Here is a 25,000-nt window from a genome sequence, read left to right as displayed (position 1 = left end):
AGCTCATTTCCCTGTGGACGACCCTGCCCATCAGATTGTCTTTCTGCGAGACAACCCTGGGTAGAGGAGGCCTGTGGGACGACCCAGGAGATCATGGCTTGGGCAGCTCGACGAGACCTGTCGCGAGGAATTAGAGATGGGCCGTGGGCCTGCCTGCTTCCATTGGAAGCGAAGGGTGGATGCGTCCATGCGCCCCCGTCGGCATTAGCCCCTTGATGATGATGATATATGCATATATATGCGCATATATATATATATATATATATATATATATATATATATATATATATATATATATATATATATATATATATATATATGTATATATATGTATATATGTATATATATATATATATATATATATATATATATATATATATATATATATATATATATATATATATCATTGTCATCATCATTGTCATTATCATTGTTGTTATTATTATTATTGTTATTATTATTATTATTATTATTATTATTATTATTATTATTATTATTATCATTATTATTATTATTGTTGTTGTTGTTGTTGTTGTTGCTATTATTATTACTGTTGTTGTTGTTGTTATTATTATTATATTTCATAATTGTTATTATTATTATTGTAATTATTATTATCATTATTATTATTATTATTATTATTATTATTATTATTATTATTATTATTATTATCATTATTACTATTGTTATAATAATAATTATTATTATTATTACTATTATTATTATTATTATCAATATATTGTTGTTGTTGTTGTTGTTGTTATCATCATTATTACCATTTTTATCATTATAATTGCTGTCATCATTATCATCATCGTTGTAATTTCTTACTATTATGATTAATATCATTAATGCTGTTATTATTTATACTTTCTTGAACCGTATTCATTGTGACAAATGTAGAAAAGGTATGACTGAGAGTAAATATCTTCAAAATACAAGCTAGATGTTGTTAATTGCTATAATAATTAATTTCATGACAGAAATGCCATAAGTATATAAAAACCCATTTTTTCCGTTTTATAATAATCTTAAATGTAAATTTCCATTCATCTTTAAAATGTATGGCATTCAAATAACTTTCTATTAGCGAAGAAGTTCGTGTATTATTATTTTGGTTCACGATAACCTTTTGTTTATTGACACTTTTTTCTGCGAATCATTGATGTCACTTCACGCATTTACGTCATAACATTTTTCGTTTTTCTGCAACGTATGATTTACTGACGATTCCTGTGCTTGAAGTTAAACTACGATCAAGTTTAATGCTCAATGTAATTTTGCGATTACTATAAGAAATGTCATAATAAATATTTGTGTAGTATACCAACAATTCAACTAAATTAGCCTTAAATTACTTAACTGAATAAGATTGAGACATTAACAAAGAAAAAATAAATAAAATTCTTCTAGGTCAGAAGTTTGCGTTGACGTTGAATTGGAGTCATTGATGCCCAGCCGACGCTTGCTCACACACCTGCACGTCGGTTGATTAGGGTAATTTATCGTCCACACTATCCAGTTTCTTTCGTAAAGTTATGGTAAATTCTAGAATATTTTTATATATCAAGTTATTAAGCAAGTTTTAAAATTCCCCGAAAAAAAAGTTGTATAACATATTGGACTTTGTTTGCGTTTGTTGAAAGGGATGTCAATACCGTAATTTTGCATGAAACCGTAATTTTACTGTCCATTGACTTGGAGTTCCAAGGGTTATATTGGATATCAATGCAGCATTGCCAGATGTGAGATACAGCTAATCTTAACAACGATTTTCTCCAGAAATAACGCCATGGGGTTGTAGAAAGCACAGTGTTCCAGGGCAGGGAGCGAGGTGTTGCTTGGGGGAAGGGAAAAGATATGAACCTAATCAGTCAGGTGCTGTGGCAGGGAGGACGGCGGGGTGCTGCCATCAAGTCTGTCAACCCGGCCAGGCGAACTGTGACGCCAGCAGTAAATACACTCGGGAGAAGAGGGTGTTGCAGAGCTCCCTTCCCAGGTGTCCTCAGAGGCCTCCATACCGCCCTCGTCAGGATGAGCGAGCAGAACGGCTTCCCGGAGGCGTCCTCCGTCCCTACAGCTGGCATTATCAGTAAGAAGATCGATAGCTTCTTGTTTATCTGTTATTCCACAAATGTTTAGTTAGAAGGGCTATTGTGATATGTAAAAAAACAACAACAAAGTATAGGTTAACTCTGGGCTTAAAATGTTGTAATCCTAGTAGTAATATGTTACAGTTTTTATTTTTGGTGCCCATTTTAATCAGTAGGTATTTACATCAAAATGTCTTTTTAATTTATATAAGCATTGAGTGCCACCAAATATGACCATAGCAAATGTTTTTCTTATAAAGTGTAAAGTAAATCACTGTTTCATAATAGATTTGGAAATCATATCATTGTATAGACTTTTCCATGAATTACCAATTGATTTTATGTTTAATGATAAAAATAGCAAATGTTTTATGTGGAGAAAACTATACTCTCTACTCAAATTAATGAAAAGTGCAACATCTCTCTTATATAATTTTTTATTTGTTTGTGGACATGTCCATTTTAGCTTTTTATTCTTTCAGCATAGTAATGTGCAATATAATGCAAAGCACATGTATGTGTGTGAATTTAATACTTGTCAGACTTAGTAAGGTATACTGAGGTTTCAAGTTTGAAAGGTAACACTTGGCATATTCCAAGATTTAGGATGTGTTCAAGAAGTGCCTAGAGACATGGGCAGTTTCTTTCTAATTTTGTAATTTTTGATATGTCTTAAGAAACTAGTGTGATTGAATGACACATATATCAAATTTTGTAGTTTAGATGTAAATCTTTTCAAGGTCAGTATATATATAACCTAGATGTATAACACATCATACATCATTTAAGAGTTCTAAGCAGTTGGATAAATTTTCTTCATGTAGTAATATGAAATGTTAAAGTGTGGCATGGTTTAATCTTTCTTTTACTTGCAAGATTAACTCATAATAAATTTTAGGAAGGCAGCCACAGTGGCTCTCAAAAACAGCCTTTTTTGTCATAAAAATAATTTTCGTTGTCTTTCTGTGATGCATGCCATATAATCATAAGTTCAGTATAATAGTGTTGCAGTGCCAATAGATTGCAGTTGCCTGGATGCCTCTATCAAGGGCTAGAAAACTTCCATCATGTATATCATCGCATGATCTATCTTCCCAGAACATACTTTTGTCAAACTTCAAGAGGCGAATGTGTTGTAATTTCTTCTAAACATTTTCCTATCAAATGCTTGACTTTAATTCTTATCATATTTTATTAGAAAGTCAGTTTTCCTCTCTGTATATTATATAATTTGTCTTGAGTCCCAAAATATGTTTTATAACATCTAAAACTGTTAAACAATTGACCATAGATAATTGATAATTTTCAGTTCTCATGATTACACCCAGTGTTCATTTAAATTGTTGGATTTAATTTATGTTAGTTTAGAACATGATATAGGATTTTATTAGCTTGCATTTTTGTCCCATACTTTTTGCACATTTGCATATTCTTGCCATGCCTGTGGAATGTGCTATTACCCTTTTTGATCCCACTCATAGAGAGAGAGAGAGAGAGAGAGAGAGAGAGAGAGAATGGGGGTGAGAGAGAGAGAGAGAATGTAGGTCAGATAGGAGGCTATTACTATATTCATGATTTTTTTGTTTTTTTTTGACAATTTCAGTCATTGGTGATGAGATCTTGAAAGGCCAAACTCGTGATACAAACACCCACTTTCTATCGAAGAATCTACATAGTTATGGTGTAAAAGTTCAGAGGGTGAGTTAAGGAGTTGCTTCATATTTTACATACAGCTGTGGGAAGAGGCTTCAGTATTCACCATGATTTGTTCATGTTTATTCCTAAGGATAGCTTTTGTTATTAAATGATTGAATAATAAATAAATACAGTATGTAAAAGCCACATATCAGACACCATTCAGGGTTAAAGAACCTCATTTCAGTAATTGTGCACAACTAGAAATAATCAGTTTAATTATTTTTGTGAATAATTATTCAGTTTTTACTCTCTCAGACAAAAAGCTAACCTGTAATACTTTCCAGCAGAGAGAAAAAGTTTCCATTAAAAAAAAAGTCAAATTATTTCCAGGTTTCTGTGATACCAGATGATGTTCCAACCATAGCAAGTGAAGTAGCCAAATTTTCCAAGGCATACACATTTGTCCTAACTTCAGGTGGCATTGGTCCTACTCATGATGACCTTACATTTGAGGGTAAGAACTGTGTCCTTTTTTTTCTTCTTCCTCTTTTTTATTATCATTGTTTTCTTATATTAATTTATTTCACCTTCTGTTTTCATGTTAAATATTTTTCAAGAATTTACATGTATACATATATGTAAATATATATGTATGAGTATATATATGTATATGTACATATATGTATATTTATATGCATCTATATACATATACATACATCCGCAATATACAAAAGAAAATCAGTTATCATTGGTAAAATTTTATTAATTTATTTATTATGTACTTACAGTCTCTATTTAAAGGACAATTTGCAGATAACAAAGTTAAATATTCTCCCCACCATGTATGTACAGGAGTTGCAGCTGCTTTTGAAGAGAAAGTCCACCCACACCCATTGTTAGTCAAGCTCATAAGCGGGTTTTTCAAAACTGATGATCTCAGCTCTCCAGCTATGAAGATGGCTCACGTAGGGTGAAAGATGGAACTGATAAGTTTTATATTAATTATTCATGTATTATAGAATTGACTACTGTTTTATATGAATCTTGAAATATGAGTTTGGTTTTGTAGGTAGTATTAAATTTTAAAAATCCCTCATAGTTTGTATTTTATTGATTCATTATCTTCATATGATTATCTATGAAAAAAATTTACTGTGTTCTTTTATTGTCCAACAGATTCCTGAGAGTGCAGAGCTTCACTTTGGAGAGGATAAATCAAAGGGTGTTAAATCACGTTACCCAATAATTTCAGTGAAAAACGTGACAATATTTCCTGGAGTTCCACACTTGCTTGAGAGAGCCTTTGCATTACTTGGAGAGGTGATATTTTATGACACATTTCTGGTTATACTTTACATTTAGTTTGTTGCAAAAGAAAATTAAATTTCAGCAGTGTATATTATTTGTTTAACATTATATAGTTATATTTGCATATATATATATATATATATATATATATATATATATATAATATATATAATATATATATTACAAATATATATATATTATTATATTTATAATATATAATACTATATTTTAAGATATATTATATATTATACTATATATATATAATTATTATATATATTATATATATATATATATATTTATATATTTTCCTTATTATTATTATATTCTATATATATTATATAGGATTTTAATATATATTTATTATTTATAAAATATATATAATTTATTATATTATATTATAATATATATATATATATATCTATTATATATTTATTATTATTATATATATTATTATAAATTATATATATTTTATATATATATTTTCTATATATATATATTATATTAAAATTATTCTTCTCATATACATATTCTATCTAATCTTCTTTTATATTTTATTATCTTCATATCTATATAATATTTATATATATAATTATATATTATATTTTTCTATATTTTATTAATATATCTTATTTATATCTTAATATTATATATATTCTATATATATATTTATATTTATACTATTATATATTTTATTATCTTTTTTATTATATTTTATATATATTATATTTCTATATATTTTTCTATATATATATATATTTCTATATATTAAAATATTATTATTATATCTTTTTTATAAAATATATATTATCTTATCTATTCTTTCTATTTATATTATTTATATCTATATCTTTATCTCTATATATATAAATATATATCTATCTATTCTCTATTATATATCTTATTATTTAATATATATTCGTTTTTCTATATATATTATATATTTATTATCTTCTATATTATCTATTCTCTTTCTATATTATATTTCTTATATATCTCTATCTATTATATTATAATAATTCTACTATCATAATTTAATCTCTATATATTTATATTATTATTATATATATTATTAATCTATATATTAATATATATATATATTCTAAATATATTTATATTATATTTTATATATTTAATCTTTTTTATATATTATTCTTTTATATATATCTATATATATATTTAATATATTCTAATTACTTATATTTTGTTTCTATATTCTATTCTTTATATATTATATATATTATATCTTATTATTTTTTATTTATATTATCATTATATATATCTTTTATATATATTATTTATTTTATATATATATTCTTATATATATTATATCTATATTTTCATATATATATATATATTCTATTATATATATATTATTCATCTATTATATTATACTTATATATATCTCTTATATACTATATTTTATTATATATATTATATATTATATATATATACTTTATATTATAATATAGATATAATATTCTATTATATTAATTTAATATATATATTTCTCTATATATATATTATATTATTTATATTATTATATATTATTATCATAATTTCTATATATATATATATATATTTATTTTTTATATATATTAATAATATTATCTTTCTCCTTTATTTATTCTATATTTATTCTCTCATTTTCTTGCTTCTTTATCTTTTATATACTATATTTCTTTTATTATTATATATACTTATTATATAAAAATTTTTTAATTATTTTTTCTATTCTATATTATCATTATTATAATATATTTCTATATACTCTTTCATTATATATATATCTATTATTATTATATTTAATATTATATATATATTATTTATATTTATATTAATATATTCTATATAATATAATTCTTAAATTATATATATTATATTATTATCTATTTTATCTTTCTTATCTATATTTAATAGACTATTATATTTATCTTCTATATCTATATACCTTATATATTAATTATATATATATATATTATTACAATATACTGTGTAGTACAGGCTTCTTCAGTTGTCAGAATTTGGTTAAGTTTCATTTTTACTTGCAGAAACTATTCCACAGGCCTGGCATGGGTTTTAAAGTCCATCGTGTGTTCCTTACTGCTGATGAAGTCAGTATTGCAACATATTTAAATGACACTGTTGCTAAATATCCATCTGTGTCTTTTGGCTCATATCCCAAGTTATTTCATAGGTTAGTATGGATGTTTTTTTCTTATATTTCTTTGATGCTCTAGATTAGCCACATTTACAGTATCAAAATATTTTTGCTATATGATTGATAATGTATATAATGCTAGTTGAAGACAAAATATTTTGTTTGTTTTTTTAATCTAACATTCTCAGCATGTTGTTAATTAAGTGTTTATATTATAGGGAACACATCCTTACACATAGTGTTTAGCTGCCATATTTTTGTAATTCAGTAGTTCAGAACATATGCTACTGGTAGTAAAATATATAACTAAAATTAGCTTAACAGCTCTTATGTTTTACTGTGACAAAGAAAAAACTAGCAAACACAAGTATACACTAAGGTACACAGACTTTTGATAGTGAACTATAAAATTAAGTAACATGCCAGCCTAGATATTGCATAAAAATTGAGATAGTAGTTTGTTCTGAGAACAGGTTTTAAGAAAGGAAAGTCAGTATTTTTTTATTACTCCCAGGCTGGACTCTGAAGAAAAGTATTGTCAGGAATATAGTATGAACAGGTGGGATTACTTACAGCCAATACTTTTTGTTTGCACACTTGGCTAAGGATGGGTTGTTACCACACAGATTACTATGAAAGTAACTATATTTCATGTCTTGTAACACATTTGATTGAACGTCTTACTGAAAAGCACCACCTTTGCATTATACCTCAAGGTTTGATGTCATGGAGCAAATAGAGCTTGGAAATATTCTGTCATACAATTCTTGCATATTTAGTATGTGGTAGCTATCATTATTTCCCTGCCCTTTACACAAATGGTGGACTTTACCTTCACACACTATTCAACACTTTCTTGCTTAATGACACTGTTAGATCACTCAAACTTGACTTTGGTGGTATGAAGGAGCCTAGCAAAAGCTTATGATTGTCCTGCAGTCTATCAGTCATTATAACTACATAGATGATAGTACTCGAAAAAGAAGTTATATCAAAGTTTACTAACTTTTCACACTTACCTAACCAGAGTACATCATTTATGCTGCTTCTCCACTCTGCTTTAATTTACCTGAAGGTGTCCTAATTTAAATAATTTCATATTTCACAAAAAACCAGAAAAAAACAAGATATTTCAGACATGATTCAACTTTCAAGTGGCCTTTCCTCTTATAAGATGCTTGTGAGGGATATTGCTCTAATGTCGTGTACAGAAGTTACTAGTAGGCAAATGATTTCTTTGTTTAGCAACAGATGGACAGTCTTGTTGCAAGTGCAATGTGATCAGTCAAAATTCTCAGTTAACTTCTCTCTTTTAGAAGGCATTCAAACCCTGGATTATCAAAATATATGAAGCAGTTCTCCAAAGAATTCTTTTAGAAATTTTTTTATGAAGAAACTACATTTTATTACAAAGTCTTCAATTGTGATAGTTAAGATGCAACATTTTAAGGTTAAAAACATATTTGTTGTAATTTTTCATATTTTTAACCAATGGTGTAACTGTGCTAATCAAATTTAAGCTGTCAATTTTTTTCATTCTTTGTTTCTGTCCTTTTTCTTTTTCTTTTTCTTTCCTTTTTATTCATTTCTGTTTTCTTTTGCTTTTGCTTTTTCGTTTTCGTTTTCTTTTCAGTTCAAGATTGTCTGACTTTCTAGTTGTCCATACAGTTTCAAACTACAATATTCTCTTTGCTTGACATTTTAACTGCCCACACTCTTGATCACTTTTAAGGCATGAAGCACAAAGGCATATTAAATTTGTGGGTTAGATCATATTTTCCTTCATGACTTGATAATTGATTGTAATGTATTAACATATCATCTAGTGTTGTTATTTTCAAAAGCATTGGTAATAATCTGAAATCTGAAAGTTTTTGATTTCATTCTAGCATTTATTGTAAAAAATAATTGTAATGAAAAACTAGATATTATTTATTGGTTATAAAACATTTGATTTAAGAGAAAAATTGATGTACATCTCATTTACTAATCTTGCTCATCTTTTTTAACAGTTACTACAAAACTAAGATTACTATGGAGTCACTGGATGAGGAAATATTACAGGAGGCTGAACAGTATTTCAAAAGCCAGCTTGAAGAAGGTATTTTTTTGGATATTCTTGAAATATTTAGAAAGAAGGTTACATTAGCATTTGGAAATTATAAAAGTACATATATGTTTAACTGTTCAGCAAGACAGCATATTTTAGGTCACCACAATGTTTACCAAACTGTTTCTTCACTAGGAACAGTGATTGACTACAAGGAAGACACCGTCACTTCACCTTGGGACTACATTGATAATCTTTCTATTCTAAATCCTTCTCTGGAAGCTCCACTTCAAGAAGCACTGGATATCCTAAATCAATGTTTTGACAGATACAGGTACTGGAAATCTTGTAGAATGATTAGTAAGAGAATTAATTATGCATTCTTGGGTTGAATATGATGTACATATTACACAGATACTGGTTATACAGGTTTAACCCTCACTTGTCCAACAAGCATAGGGCCACACAGAAGCCGGTATAGTAGATTTTTTGAACCAGTTAAGCTTAGGGTAAGAGAGACAAATATACATATACTGTATCATATTACTGATTACTGGGCCTCTTTATGATGAAGTGTTGGTCCAGCCTTGCAGGGTATTTAATGCCTGATTCAAATCACTGAATTATTAAAGCTTCTAAACTTTTTCACATTTAAAGTTATCATTTCCTTATTTTTTCCAGCCCTGAGGAAATCTGCATTTGTTATAATGGTGGGAAAGATTGTCTAGTTGTACTACACTTGGCATATGCTATAATGCAGAAGAAACATCCCAAGAACAAGCTTCAAGCTGTTTATATAACTGAACCCAAAGCTTTCCCACAAGTCACAGAATTTGTACAACATTCTGTAAATAGGTATGTTATCAGATTTGAAGATGATTTTAAGAACAGATCAAATATATATTTATTTTTGTATTTCCTTTCTTCTTTAGAAGTTCTGCATGCTTTCTTTTCTCTTTTGACTATGAATAATTTTTACTCAATTGATATATTGGTATTTCTTTGCTAGGTATGACTTGGATTGTGATATTATACCAGGGCCCATGAAGGCAGCTTTAACAAAGGTTCTGGAAAATAGACCAAAGATCAAAGCAATGATTATGGGCACTCGTCGTAGTGATCCATACTCTGGTGAGTTGATCTGTTTCTATTCTGTTTGAGATTGTTGTTTTTAGTTTATTTTCTGTTTTATTTTATTAGTGTTGCTGTACGAATAATTGACATTTTTTCCAGTATTCACACACCTCGGCTGAAGGTCATGTTTGTCTTTTCCAGATGAGTTAGACTTTTTCTCTCCAACGGATAAGGATTGGCCAGCTATGATACGAGTTAATCCTATTCTCAATTGGAAATATAGTAATGTATGGGATTTCATTCGAGGCCTTTATCTTCCGTACTGTCCTTTGTATGACAGAGGGTAAGAACCAAGTGAAAATAATTTTGTAGTAAACTGTGAATGGTGTGTTATAATCTATACAGTAATATAAGTCTTGGCCTAAATTTAGGTGATTGAGGAGTTGTGAAAATAGTTATATATTATACCTTAGAATGTGTTGATATAATTAGTTTGGAATGGATTCACTGATTTTGATTTTCATAGTTAAGGACCAGTGGAATAATGAGTTGTATATAATTTTTTGATTTGCTGTTGGTAATTTTTTTTTTGTTTTTACCCACCAGGTATACGTCTCTAGGAAGCCAAGACAACACATTACCCAATCCTCTGTTGGAGACAAGAGACCGCATTGGTCAGGTTGTCTACCTTCCTGCATACACTCTCAAAGAAGAGGACATGGAACGTAAAGGTCGCATCTCCAGTAAACACTGAAAAAGTTTGCATGACAATACCAGTATTTGTATTTCATATAGACTTTTTATCTATGACTGTTACTTGTGGTTAAATTTCTCTTTAAACATTTCTACTATTTCAAATTTATAAGGATTGCTTCTCTTTTCTTCTTATCATTAATATTGTTATAATTATTTATGTACTTTTTTTCCTTTCATTCTTCCCACTTTTTATTATGAAATATTCCACTTTCTATTTCAAGGCTACCTATCAGGCACACTGATAAAAGATAGTTGCTTTGTACCTGAAACTTAGAAATCATACAGTTAAATATATGAAATATCACAATTTTAGAAAAAATGCAAACCCATTTTATTCATAGAAGTATGACAGCCCTTCTGTGTCTTTCAAACCAATTGTCCCGAATTCAGTTGGGGCTGTTTTTTAGTACAGGGATTTGAGATTGTTCTTTTTTTATGTGGAGCAAGTAAATCATCATGCTCTAAAATGTAAAAAGAGCATTATCATGGAACTTCTAAGAGATTATAAATATAAATTAATGCTTGTCATGGAACCTCTTTAAAATTACAGATATAAATTAAAGTTTTACTAATTAATGTTTTACTTTTACAGTCTTACTCAGTCTGAAAAAGTTATCATAGCATATATAATATATATATGTTCATTGTTGATGTTATTTTGAATAGGAAATATATCTTTGAGTTTTACAGTAGTTAAGACTTATTTAATTACCATTTCTTAATACAAGATTTAATTATACTATTTCACTTAGTCAACATTTACAAATTTATTGTGACATCATATGAAATTTCTTCAAATTTTATAAATGTATGCTGTCATTTTATTTCCATTTCTTAATTCTTTTCCTTGACATTAGTCATTTTATGATTGTTTTATGCCAGTAGAATATTAGATGAAAATAGACACTTTGGACATGTAATAATTAGTTACATGTAAAGTCAATAGCTACCTCTAGGTTTTCATTGAGCTGAGATTTTATTATTATTTTCCTTTAATTTACCCCCTGCAATTAATTTCTCATGTCCAAACCTGTTATTAAGTAGAGATTATATATGAATTTAATTTCTTGTCATAGTAACATATTTTTGTAACAAATAATGATATCAGTGTTATTTTTTACATGCAGAAATATTTTTATATTATTTAAGAAAAGGGAGTCACAAAATTATTTCCCTCTGTACTTATGTTGCTTCTAAGTAAACTCAGGAGAAGTAGTGTGGTATCTAAGGGCACTTGTTTATGTTACCTCACTGTGTGCACAAGGTAATTCTTTGGGTGTGTTATTGGTGCATATATTGTAGAGCTACAGTGGTTTATTCTGAAATTTTTCTTATCATTCAGATGTGTCTTTTTCACATACAGTGCGTGAATAAATATATTATATATCTGTAGTTGTTAATAAGCTCTGGAGTATCAGTATTTACAACTGATTAATGTTTCATGTTTGTAAGTAGGGTTTATATTTCTGATTTTGAGAATAAGCAAGGTGTGTTCTTTGAGATTATATAACCCATCTAGTTGCACAAGATTCTTGTATTAATTGGTGTATTAAAATTTGGCTAGTGGCTAGTTGGTGTGCATTGGCAGTTTCCCCTGTTTACACCAAGCTTATTTAGTACTTCAAGCACATTGAGCACCTAATAGCTTTTAGCAATTTTATAAACAAAAGTTTAAAAAGATAAAAATAAAGGTTTCCCTTCACTAAGTACCTGTATCTAATAGGTACACTAAACAAATGATGTGCTGCTTTCAGAGAAAGACAATTTCCCTCTGATGAGCTGGTGGCACCAGGTATGTCGTTATACTGTGCCATCCATGAGTCAGTCCACCACAGCCATTGATGAGTCAGTCCACCACAGCCATTGCAGATTTTTTGTCATCCATGACCTAAGGATTAAAATGTTTGTTTTTTTGCTTTTTGTTTTCTATAGGAAATGCATCTTCAGTTAGAAAAACAGGTTACTATTTCATTATTATTGTAATATAAAGACAAGATGGAAAAAATGTCAAGTAAATTGCGAATGCATGGTTACCTGTTGTAGAAATTTCAAAATCTTTTTGTACTGAACTTAATTTACAATCAATTTACATTTGTTGGAAATACCAGCTCTTTAAAAAGTGCCTTAAAACCTTCAGTAAATTACATGTTCTAGCAGGTGCTAGAATATTTAGTCCCTGTTGGAAGTGATGTTATCACAAGCAATAACCTACTTGCACAAGTGATGTAGGAATATACTGACATTGTAAACTGATGACACTTTGTAATATCTATGTAGTTGGCTTCAGAATTATACTTGTAGCACTGGGAGTGATTTAACCAAATCAAAATATTTCTTTATATAGCATATTTCCCAGAATTGCAAAGCTAAAAATGAAGATAAAACAAGTTGATAATTTGGTTAAGAGTTATACATTTAAGTATTCATATATGCAATGTTCAAACCAGAAAAGTTATATATATGTTTTGAAAGATATTTTCTTTGTTCATTATAGACTTTCCTCACCTTATGTATGACCTAGTTCATGTTTCACACCAACTTATGACTGGAGATACTATGGCAGATATTTTAAAGAATTATCTAATTTATGCATTCTTAAAGTTGTTTCATTAACCCAACCACTACGGATTTATGGTCTGTCCCCTGTATATCACATGGCTAAGCTGGCAAGGAGTCTGTGAGTAGGCCCAAGTGATCAATCCTGATTTCCCCATTCCTTGAATTGGCAGAAAATGTGTTTTTCTTTTTAATACAATTGATATCAATACTGTTATTATTTTTATTGCTGTAATGAATATTAAATTCTTATTAAAATCTTGGAAACATATAAGACTGAAATAATACAAATGACCCTTTCCAAAAGTCAAGGAAAAGGGTAAACAGGTGAGATAGGTAGGACTAATAACCAACTCCTTGGTGACTAAGCACTTGTAGAGCCATCAATGTATAAATACAATAAATAAACTTATAATACAGTGGGCATCGCATGTATTCTTGCCATCCATGCTGTTTGGGTTAATATGAATAATTAACCCTTTGCCGACAGGTGGCATGTACGCACATGCCATGCCATGGCGGGACTATCTGCCGGGGGCATGTATGTACATGCCATGGTGTATGTATGGACATGCCATGAGTTATTTTTTATTACAATCACGGCAAAATATTTTTCTGCCACTGAAAGTGTGATTAAGTCGGTTTTAACACTTTCTCATTTTTACTATGAAAAAAAAAAAAAAAAATGCAACAAACCGACAATTTCAACTCCATGATACAACATATCTTCGTAGTATTACGAAGAAACAGCATGGGATGCTGGTATTTGGCATGATTGGTCGCGCATGCTAGGGTGACGATATAAGCCCCCGGCAGCGAGGCCCAGGCCACTATGAATACTACCTGACGGGAAAGGGTCAAGATTTGGGTAGTTTCCCATAACCAGATACATTAAACAACTTAACAGTACCTTTTTTTAAGAATGAATCAGTCTGAACTATACATTTCATATACTAGTAATCTATCTCTAGCTCCAGAATTTTGTGAAGATGTAAAGCACTAAACTACTTGATATGGTACTGATGTGTAAGCAGTTAACCTTCTGCTCCAGTCATGCAAATGTGTGGTAAGTATATCACTTGAATAATAATTAATTCATAAGTTAACTCTTGTCAGTGCTCTTATTAATTAAAAAATTGCATCGTGCTTATTTAGTATTACGGATCTCACAATATTAGTATCATGATCTTTGTATCAGTAGTCTCACTTATCAGTCTGAGAATGCATATAATCCAGGTATTTTGATTTCTTGCTCTCCAACAATTAAAATTTTGAAGGGTAAATGAAGTACACATTTTCAACTTTATGTATAAATTTTATTGGTGGTCTGAGTGAAATATATTTTATATTTAGGGATTATTTTTTAAAACATTTTGAAAATATATTAAGAACTTCTCAAAATACAAGTAATATCTCTCAAGAAGAAATTATAAATATATCATTTGTCTGAATTTCTAAGTAAAATAGACTAGTTATCTTTCTTGGAAGTAAACCACTAGCCATACCTAGACATCTAGGAAACCAGCAATTAGCAACAGAAATTTGCTGATAAAATATGAACAATAAATTAATATCTACATATTTTGCAGCAGTAAGAGATTGTGTATATATAAAATTAAAAACATCAAAATACTAAACCTACACCATTTTATTTTGATAAAAATAATACCTATATAAAAAGAAAAGAAAAAAAATCACATTTTGACTAGATGAACCAGGTTCCTGTCATGCCAGAGTAAGACTGATTTTTTTTTTTTTTTTTTTTTTTTTTTTTTTATACCAATGAAACTAAGAGTATATATGTTTGAAAAATCAGTAATGTTTCACTATCATCAACATGTAAGTGGCCATATTTCATACAGGATGATCAAGTTCATCATGATGAAAACAATAACACAATTTTAGATGCCAGACTATAGTTGCAACTGAAGAAAACAGGTGGTCTCCTAGTATCTTCTCTGCTAATGCTCTCTGGTCTTCCCAGCCCTCCCAAGAGTTTGCCTTGGCCAAACTTATCACTGCTGCTGCTTGGTCCTGAAAAAAAAATTATGAACAGGGGGTGAAAAAATAAGACAGTAAATGCATTATTCACAAGTTTATGGTGGAACACTTCACGTGTCCACGTCTGATAGCAGAGTAAGAAGTTTTGAAGACATGGTGTATGCTATCTTTAAATTACTAAGTACCATTCCTACCTTTTAACTTCGTGTCACTTCTTACCTTTTCTACACTAACTACTTTTTTTTTCAATGTACAGTCATACCGCCAATGAAAGAGGTCTAGCTATTGATTTAACAAAGCTGAAAATAAACTGTTTTATTGGAAGCACCAGATACATTTTGAAAAGTATTTTCATGTTTTCTGTTTAAATATTAGCTGACCAATACCTACCTTTCCCACTTTAGTTATAAGTGCATCTTCTAGCATGCAGATTCTTGATTCCAGTCCATCCTTTGGTGTTAAAATTTGTGTATCTTGTGCACAGGTTTCACTAACACTTTCTACACCATCATCACTTAGTGTTGTGTCCAGGATGTTTACAAAGTCATTAACTTCCTGGAATGGGTTACCTAAACACACTTCAGAAACTGCATCACGCTTTATACAACAATCTATACTAGCTTTTGCTTTTACTTCTTTTTCTGTTACATACTGACAATCAATGATACTCTCTGTGCTTCTACTACTGTTGGTCTTCATTTCTTCACAATCAATCTCTAAGTCTATTTCTTGAAGTCTTTTTTGTCTTCTCCTCTCCCTGGCAGAGAAGGCAGAGGAAGCTGATGGACTGCATTCAGCTGTGACAATAGAGGAAGATATATCACGTAGAAAACAACAATCTTCAGAAACAACCAATGTATCCTGATTTGTACTTGAATTTGGAATAACTGAGTTCTTATTGTGATGACGACGTCTGCGTGACTTTGAACCTTGGCCTGCAGATGGCATTTCCTTATTTCCTTGTCTTTTGCACTGACACTCCTTGACCCCACTTGGCTTAGATTCAACTTTTGATCTGCTTTCCAACTTCATCTTATCCCCAGAGATCTGCAGAGACTCAAATTCAGGAAATATTTCACAACATCTTCTGGCACCAGGGTTGGGTCTGACCACTTCTTCCTTCATTTTATCTACATTCTCTTTTTTAGGATTTATCTGTAGATTACAATCCTCCTCTGTCACCTTTTGAACCTCACCAGACTGTGCAGGCTGCTTAGTGTCCTTTAGAAAGGCTGAAATATGGCCCTTGACAAATGGTCTGTGAAGGATTTGGGATGTGCTAGGTCTTAGGTTTGATGTGCGATTAAGCATGTCAGAAATCAGGCTCTGCAGATCTTCACTATATACTTTGGATATGCCTCCAATCTGTGGAAAATGATAAAACATGAACTTTCTCAACAGAGGAATATAAACTGATCTATTGTTCGGCTGCAGTCCCATACTCATGTAGGACTCACAATATCAAAATAATATCGGCAAGTATTAATAAAACATTCATGAATTATCTTAGTCCTAAAAACTATCTAATAATATAAAACACAATTCTTTGAATATATATATATATATATATATATATATATATATATATAATATATATATATATATATATATATATATATATATATATATATTAGTCTTTCTCAGAAAAAAAAAAAAATTGAATGACTATATTCTTATTGTTGATAACTGGAAAGTAAAATATTGGTAACAAAAAATGCACAAGATAACTAAGAAGCATACAAGCACAGATTTTTTTATTATATAATTAGCAATGACCAAGTTTCAAAGATATGTTTTGTGACATCTGTATCACAGAATCCATGCCATTTGTAGAATTCCAAGTCCAACTTAGAATCTACATGACAAACTATACTACTCACCTTGCCATGTGATATCTTATAGATAAGACCTGACATGTCTCTTGCATGGAATGCATGTTTTAATGTCACAAGCTCATACAGACAACACCCCAAAGCCCATATATCTGATTTATAGTTGTATGGAAGACCAGCAAACAGTTCAGGACTCTATGGAATAATGAGAAAAAGGCATTTAATAAGTAAATTAGTGCTTATAATAAAGAATTGTTCTCATTTTTGTTGTAAGATTTTTTTTTTTGTAGCCATTTAGGATTAGAAGGAAAAAAAAATTCTGAAAAACACGCTAGAAGTAAAGAGATAACATGTTAATGTCTACATGTCAAACCTATGACATTTGGATAATAAGATTTATTACAAAGTAGAATGTGAAAGATCTGCCTTTTATTTTCATACACTCACCATGTAATATGGAGTGCCAATCATCGTAGTTGCCATATCAATGGAAGACCCCAAGATTCGAGCAATACCAAAATCACCAAGTTTTATAAGACCTGAACGTGTAAGGAATATGTTTTGAGTCTTCAGGTCCCTATGTAAAATGTTGTGACCATGGAGGTACTGGAAATGGAAAATAAAAATATTCAACACAAAAATTGACTTGCAACTTCCTGAATATATTTGTGTCATGCTGCTTTGTCTCATACCAGTACTAGTATTTCTCAGATGACCTTTTTTACAATTTCTACATTTTATAACTTTTTGAATCACAGAACATACTGTAGAGACATTAATATTTTTCTTCATTATTTTTTTCTAATACATGAAAAGATCATGGCCTTAATACCTACCTGCAATGCCATTGTTATCTGTATGAACCAACGGATAATACGTTGCTCAGAAAAAAGCTTGCTATGTTGTTGTTTTATGCAAGTAAAAAGATCTCCTCCTTCACAGTATCCCATTAATAGGTGCAACTGGTAATTGAGCTCAAATGAACCCTGGAAATAAAAGTATTATATTACATTTTTGGTAAAAAATCAGTAGCAAAATTATTCAATGTTTGTTGGTCTTCCGTGAAAATGGGCTATCTAGTCATTAATCAATGTTAACAATACTTCTTTAAATGACAATAGTCACAATATGCTTACTATGCCCAGAAGGCAAGCCCATCTTCCAGAGTTAAGGTGAATGGTTCATATCTAATTACTAACACTTAAATGTGTTCACACTTTATAATCATATCTGTTCTGTAAAATAATGCTAAAAATTAGAACAAAGACCAAAGTTCCAAAGACTGAGTGATATAATGGGTGGGTGTTTCAACCTCTGTATGATGTTAATTATTGTGGTTAGCCTATGTTAATATTACGTACTTGCATGCCTTCTCACTTATAACTTCCTCCTTTGATTATACTGATGCAAAAAAGGGAGCAGCTATGCATAAGCCTCCCCTACCAGCACATAGCCACCATGGATATTGGTTACCCTGTGGTCATTGACTTAACTGTAGAGGATCCCAGAGTGGCAAAGTGCCCTAGAAGTGTGGAGCCATGGCCCACCAGCATGTGGACATGAAATGGTTTTATACTATCTCTTATCCCTAAACCCCTAGCTTTGGTGAAACAATCCTTGCTACTCTGCCTCCCCCAAGGACCTACTCATAGGAACCTAACTACAGAGAGAAGCTGAGGGAAGGGCAAACTCCCTGCACTCTAAGCAAGCAAGGCAGGCTTATGGGTTGAAGAGCAACCCAGTGAGCACCAACCTAGCATGAGGCATGCAAGGCAAAACCTATGAGAACCTTACATGTGGATACTGAACCCTGTAGTTTATTGCTACCTTTATTTGGGGCACTGACAAAGAGGGTGGCATTCACCCCAAGTGAATGCCTGGGGTATAACCTCAGACAGGCTCTCCAGGTGGGGACATGAAACATTCACTCTTTGTTTACTGAAGGAACTGAATGTTTAAGGGTAGAGGGGGCTGCCCTTTCAGATGTGAGAATACCTGTCATAATTAGTGACGGTGGTTTCACCTATTACTACTATTATTAAAGCCAGTCAATGGTTGCCTCTCTAGAGGGTAGCCAAAGCCTCTGCTACCAGATTTCAGCCTTCATTAGTAGAAGCAGCTCCAGTTAACAAACAAACAGTAGTGGGACTGAAGTACTCATTTGACTATGTCTTTCACTACTGTGTATATTTCTACCAATGTATGTAGACTTGACATAAAAGAGGTGTTTTACAACAAACTCAATGGGATATCTGCATAGTTCTGGGTGTCTTTAATGAAGAATCTAGCTGTGATCAAGCTGGCTAAGAGATGTCTGCAGACCCCATGGTCAGGAGCTGATACCAGTAGTGAAAACTATCTTTCCCAGGACTTTGCAGGATACTAGAGATTGAGTATCTTTTTGTACCTGGTTCCAGCACTCTAACCCACATCACTGGCCTTGGTACAACATGGAGATTGACTACATCCTTGTCAACACCACTTGGAGGATCCTTCATAGCTGTTGGATTTGCCTTAATGCAGAGTTCTTTCATACCAAGAGATTGATTACACCCATCCTTTGGGTACACTTCAACCCCCCCCCCCATCCATCTAAAGTTTAGAGGTTTCCTGACACTATCTCTGATAGTTTCACAGCACTCAACAACCTGACAAACCCTGCAGTGCTATAAGCCATCTTCAAATGTGAATTGCTTGACACAGCTTAGAAGCCCATTAGCGAACATGGAATGACCATTCTGCAGGAGACCTCAAAGACAATGGATGCATACCACACAGCTTAATATGCTTATGATTGGGAGTTGTGTCAATTGCTGGTGTCTATGACTTGGATACTGGTAAGGAGATACAAGGATCAGCATATAAGGAATCTTACTGAGGTGGTCAAATGCCATATACTGCCTACCAGGAAGGAAATCTCTATAACGAAGGGTGGTAAAACAATGAACAGCTGAAGTCTGACCTTTAAATCTTTATGTTCCCAAATTTTACGGGTATTATGCAGAATAGATGTGAATATAAATTGAGTACACAGGGTATATGAATAAATGGATAGCAACATATATATATTGTAAATTAATTAATCAATTACCTTGGCTATAGCAGTGAGGCATGACTTTGGCTAATATGAATATAACACACTTAGTGACTTTAGATTTCAAATGCTGTTACAGAAAATGCATATGATAATTGGGTCTTGGTAAAGCAAAGATTTAACAATATCTAAGTCTGGAGAGTTACAACTTTCATATGCTTTTATAAAAGCAGTAATCTGTTACCTTATACGACACAATGTTCGGATGTTTTAAGCTTGCAAGGAGACGAACCTCTTGCCGTGCTGCTTCTGCCTCTTGCTTGTTGGAATGGGATAAATCTACCTGAAATTGTTCAAAGGAAAACTGAGCTTTGGAATATATTAATTAAATCACTGTTATATCCATGAAAATATGCATTTACATATTAGCAGTTTTCTTCATATATGAAACTTTGTGAGAATGACCATAAATGAAAGAATTTAATATCCAAGCTACATACAGATTTCAGAACTAAGTACTTCTGGTCACTTCGCTTCCTGACCAACCAGACAGTCCCATACGTCCCTCGACCAATCTCACGAAGTACCTCAATGCCATCCATTTTCTGCATATTGAAAAATCCCTATCAATTATGCATTTATCACAATTTATCATACACAATCGACTTAATTCTTTTTAATAAAATATAGTACCATATGAAAAGAACACTAAAATATATTGTGTTCCTTTTATATTGTGACTGTGATTCATTTCATATTTATTTATTGTTCTCATATTTATATTTTCATATTCATTATATAATCATAGGTCAAGCTTGAAATATCAATGAAAGAGTTTTTCCTCACTATAAAATAATAAATTGGATGATGCTTACTAATATTACTTATCATATATATCTATATCTATCTATCTATCTATCTATCTATCTATCTATCTATCTATCTAGAGAGACGGAGAGAGAGAGACAGCAAGAAACAGACAGAGACAGAAAGAAACAGACAGAGACAGAAAGAAACAGACAGAGACAGAGAGAGAGAGAGAGAGAGAGAGAAGAGAGAGAGAGAGAGAGAAGATGGAGAGAGAGAAAGAGAAGATGGAGAGAGAGAGAGAGAGAGAGAGAGAGAGAGAGAGAGAGAGAGAGGAGAGAGAGGGGAGAGAGAAGAGAGAGAGAGAGAAACCCGACACAAGAGAGAGGGGAGAGAGAGAACCAGAAGAGTGAGAGAGAGGGGAGAGGGGAGAAACCAGAAGAGAGAGGGGGGAAGAGAGAGGGAGAGAGAGAGAGACAGACAGAAAGACAGACAGGAGAAGACAGACAGACAGACAGAGACAAGGACAGGGGACAGAGACAGAGACAGAGGACAGACGGGGAGAGAGAGAGAGAGAGAGAGAGAGAGAGGAAGAGAGAGAGAGAGAGAGAGAGAGGAGAGGAGAGAGAGAGAGAGAGAGAGAGAGAGAGACAAGAGAGAGAGAGAGAGAGAGAGAGAAGGACAGAGAGAGAGGGCAGGACAGAGAGAGAGAGACAGACAGACAGACAGACAGGACAGACAGCAGAGAGACAGAGACAGAGAGAGAGAGAGAGAGAGAGAGAGAGAAGAGAGAGAGAGAGAGAGAGAGAGAGAGAGAGAGAGGAGGAGAGGAGAGAGAGAGAGAGAGAGAGAGAGAGAGGGAGAGAGAGAGAGAGAGAGAGAGAGAGAGACAGAGACAGAGAGAGACAGAGACAGAGACAGAGACAGAGAGAGACAGAGACAGAGACAGAGAGAGACAGAGACAGAGAGAGACAGAGACAGAGAGAGACAGAGACAGAGAGAGACAGAGACAGAGAGAGACAGAGACAGAGAGAGACAGAGACAGGTAGAGACTGAGACAGAGAGAGACAGAGACAGAGAGAGACAGAGAGAGAGAGATTGTGCCATACCTTTATCACTTCTTTTTCTCTCAGATTTGCATTAAGAGTTGTTGGAGTGCCGTTGGTTTTATCAGATTCAAGAGTGTTTTGCTCCTTCCCTCTTACCAGAAACTCTCCTTGGTTTAGTTTCTGTTTGTTTACAGGAGATCCAATGCTTAACTTATTTTCCCTTATCTGACTAACATTCTTTTTATCAGCTATAAATTCACATTTCTTTGGCATGTAGTTTCTATATTTTGGATACAGCTTATAGTTAAAGTTTTGGTACTGAGAATATTTTGGTTGCTTGACATGCTGAGGAAGCCTAAGTAACGGAAGTGCAAGAAGAGACTTGTCTGGAGGTAAATACTTCTGAGATTTTAAAATATGTTGCAATGGCAGTTCTTTTGCTCCAAGGCAACTTTGCTTCTTACTGCCAAGAGAGGTATAACATTGATGGGAATAACATTTTCCATATCTTCTGACCTCATCAATTCGGTTTAACGACAATTTACAAACAGAATGCAGTCCTTGCCTTTGGTGTCTTTCCAATGCTATCCCATTACAGTCACAGGCAGCAGGAAACTTCTGAACGCTTGAACACCCTTCTACCTTTGCAATTATATTTGTTTGTCTTTGAGGATTATTATGTATTTTTAAAGAGGATTTAGAAATTAGACGATATTTAGGTACACATGCAGCCCTCTTTTCTATGCCTTTGCATCTAGACTGGCTTTGCTCCTTAAGAAATAAGGGTTTCAATTTTATCTTTATCATGGGGAAAGAGGCATTCATGATGTTTTACACCACTTGTAGCAATACTGTCCTCTGTTTTTGCTTGCTGTCCATGTCCAAGACCATTTGATAATCTGATACCAGATAGCTGATGATAAAAGTGACCATCTGAAGGCGGAGTATCAAAAAGGGGTTCGAAATCTCTCCTGGTTCGACTTCTTCTCTTCAAACATCCTACAAACTTTTACACGGGTTGAAAATTTTCCAAAACAGTGTTTGTTTTTGCAGCCCCAAAAGAAAGGCTCTCTGAAGCCCCTTCCCCTCCCCTTTAAAAATCTAGTTAAGTTGTCAGGAGACTGGAAAGAGAAAGACCATTGTATTATGAACAGTAAATATCCCATAGTATTTCATAATCTTTTCAAATGTTCATTCTCTCTCTCTCTGCATATATTTAAACATACATACAACACCACACACACACAACACACACAATATATAATAATATTATATATTTTATAAATATATATATATAATAATATATTATAATAATTATTATATATAAAATTGTATATATATGTATTATATGTTTTATAGTAATAAAGTATATATATGTATATATATTTATTTTATATTTTATATAATAGATATATGTATAATTTTATTTTTATATATTATATATATATATATTATATATTAGTATATATTGTATAATATTGTTATATATAATTATAGTATATAATCTATTTTCATTATTACTATATTAAAATTATTCATATATTATTATTACATAATTATATATATTATATTATTTTATTTATATATATTTTTAAATTTATATATTATTATATTATTATAATTTTTAAAATATTATATATTTTTTATAATAAATGAAGAAAAATAAATAAAATAAATAAAAAATAAATAAATAAATAAATATATATATTATAAATAATAATATATTTATATAAAATTATATATATATATATAATATATATATAATATAAATATATGCCATACACACACATATATAAAATTTAAAATTTAACTTATATTGATATATTTTACAGATGTATGAATGGAAAAAACACTCTTCCGTGTAGATACTATGTAAAAAAAAACCACAATGCAAACACTAAATTTTTGGAAAAAAGAGACTACAGTTTTTTTAAATCCCCCCCTGGACCATCTTCCCGGCCTAAAAGGGAAAAGGGGGGGAAGGAGGGGGATATATAGACGATAGAAAAAGGCAGGCAACGCGTAAACGGGGAGGTGAGGACAAAACCCTAAGAAAGAAGGGAGGTCAGATGGGGCAGAGGATCGGGGGAAATATTTTCAGGGGGCCGACATAAGGGGGAAGGCAAGGATGTGGGGAAATTTCAGACATCACAGGAGAAAAGTTTCTGTTCAATTTTTAATTGGCAGCAGCACATGGCAACACCAATGTTAAGGTTTTGCCCACCCAAAGGTTTTCTCCCAGCGATTTGTCTGGGTGGGGTCAAATTTCCTTTTTCCTTTTGAGGGTCCCTCTCTCTATCTCTCTGCAGTCTTGGCAAACCTGTTCATGGAATTCTTCGAGTCTGAGCTGCTCCCATCCATCTCCCTTCTTCTGTCAGTTTGGCTGAGGTATGTCGACGACGTCTTTGCTCTCAGACCTCATGACCCTGTCCTGTTCCTGAATTTCCTGACACAGTTGAACTCTCTCTCTCCTCCACCCGTTTCTAGGTTGAATGGAAGGTTTATGACAGACTCCCCTTTTTGGACACCTTAGTTCATCGCTCTGCTGACCACTTCTCCTTTTCCATATACAGGAAGCCTATGTTAGTGATATGTACATACACTTCTTCTCATACCATCCTCTCCATATAAAGAGAGGTGTTGC

General features: G+C 31.7%; 2 protein-coding genes across 3 annotated transcripts in view; one reads left to right on the top strand and one right to left on the bottom strand.

Annotated features, from left to right (window-relative positions):
- Positions 1–1,370: 1,370 nt before the first annotated feature.
- On the top strand, positions 1,371–13,673 carry LOC119592637 (FAD synthase-like). 2 transcript variants are annotated; one of them, XM_037941560.1, is made up of 13 exons: positions 1,371–1,497; positions 1,891–2,092; positions 3,697–3,791; positions 4,122–4,245; positions 4,584–4,696; positions 4,908–5,051; positions 7,088–7,233; positions 9,210–9,298; positions 9,443–9,581; positions 9,929–10,102; positions 10,257–10,378; positions 10,523–10,664; positions 10,928–11,413. In XM_037941560.1, the coding sequence occupies exons 2-13, from the start codon at positions 2,035–2,037 to the stop codon at positions 11,073–11,075; spliced, it is 1,494 nt and encodes a 497-aa protein (XP_037797488.1). In that variant the 5' UTR covers positions 1,371–1,497; positions 1,891–2,034; the 3' UTR covers positions 11,076–11,413. The 2 variants fall into 2 exon arrangements, with proteins under 2 accessions (XP_037797488.1, XP_037797480.1); XM_037941552.1 differs by lacking the exon at positions 1,371–1,497 and having other exon boundaries at positions 1,669–2,092; positions 10,928–13,673.
- Positions 13,674–15,378: 1,705 nt separating this feature from the next.
- LOC119585336 (STE20-like serine/threonine-protein kinase) overlaps positions 15,379–25,000 on the bottom strand; it is a 9,719-nt gene continuing 97 nt past the window's right edge. The window contains 10 exon segments of the mRNA XM_037934011.1: positions 15,379–15,667; positions 16,025–16,999; positions 17,515–17,661; positions 17,914–18,072; positions 18,303–18,452; positions 20,745–20,843; positions 21,001–21,105; positions 22,417–23,151; positions 23,153–23,311; positions 23,314–23,344. Coding sequence (XP_037789939.1) covers positions 15,488–15,667; positions 16,025–16,999; positions 17,515–17,661; positions 17,914–18,072; positions 18,303–18,452; positions 20,745–20,843; positions 21,001–21,105; positions 22,417–23,151; positions 23,153–23,311; positions 23,314–23,344 — 2,740 coding nt within the window. The 3' untranslated portion in view covers positions 15,379–15,487.

Source organism: Penaeus monodon, chromosome 3 (assembly GCF_015228065.2).
Source record: "Penaeus monodon isolate SGIC_2016 chromosome 3, NSTDA_Pmon_1, whole genome shotgun sequence".
Lineage (NCBI taxonomy): Eukaryota > Metazoa > Arthropoda > Malacostraca > Decapoda > Penaeidae > Penaeus > Penaeus monodon.
This window is presented reverse-complemented; position numbering and strand designations above follow the sequence as displayed.

What these genes read in the sequence shown, in the direction of transcription:
- LOC119592637 (XM_037941552.1), top strand. Translation starts at nt 1,861, where the DNA reads ATGAACCTAATCAGTCAGGTGCTGTGGCAGGGAGGACGGCGGGGTGCT. An exon ending in TGATGACCTTACATTTGAGG is followed by an intron (nt 4,246 to 4,583) that starts GTAAGAACTGTG and finishes ATGTATGTACAG; the next exon opens with GAGTTGCAGCTGCTTTTGAA. An exon ending in CCTTTGCATTACTTGGAGAG is followed by an intron (nt 5,052 to 7,087) that starts GTGATATTTTAT and finishes TTTTACTTGCAG; the next exon opens with AAACTATTCCACAGGCCTGG.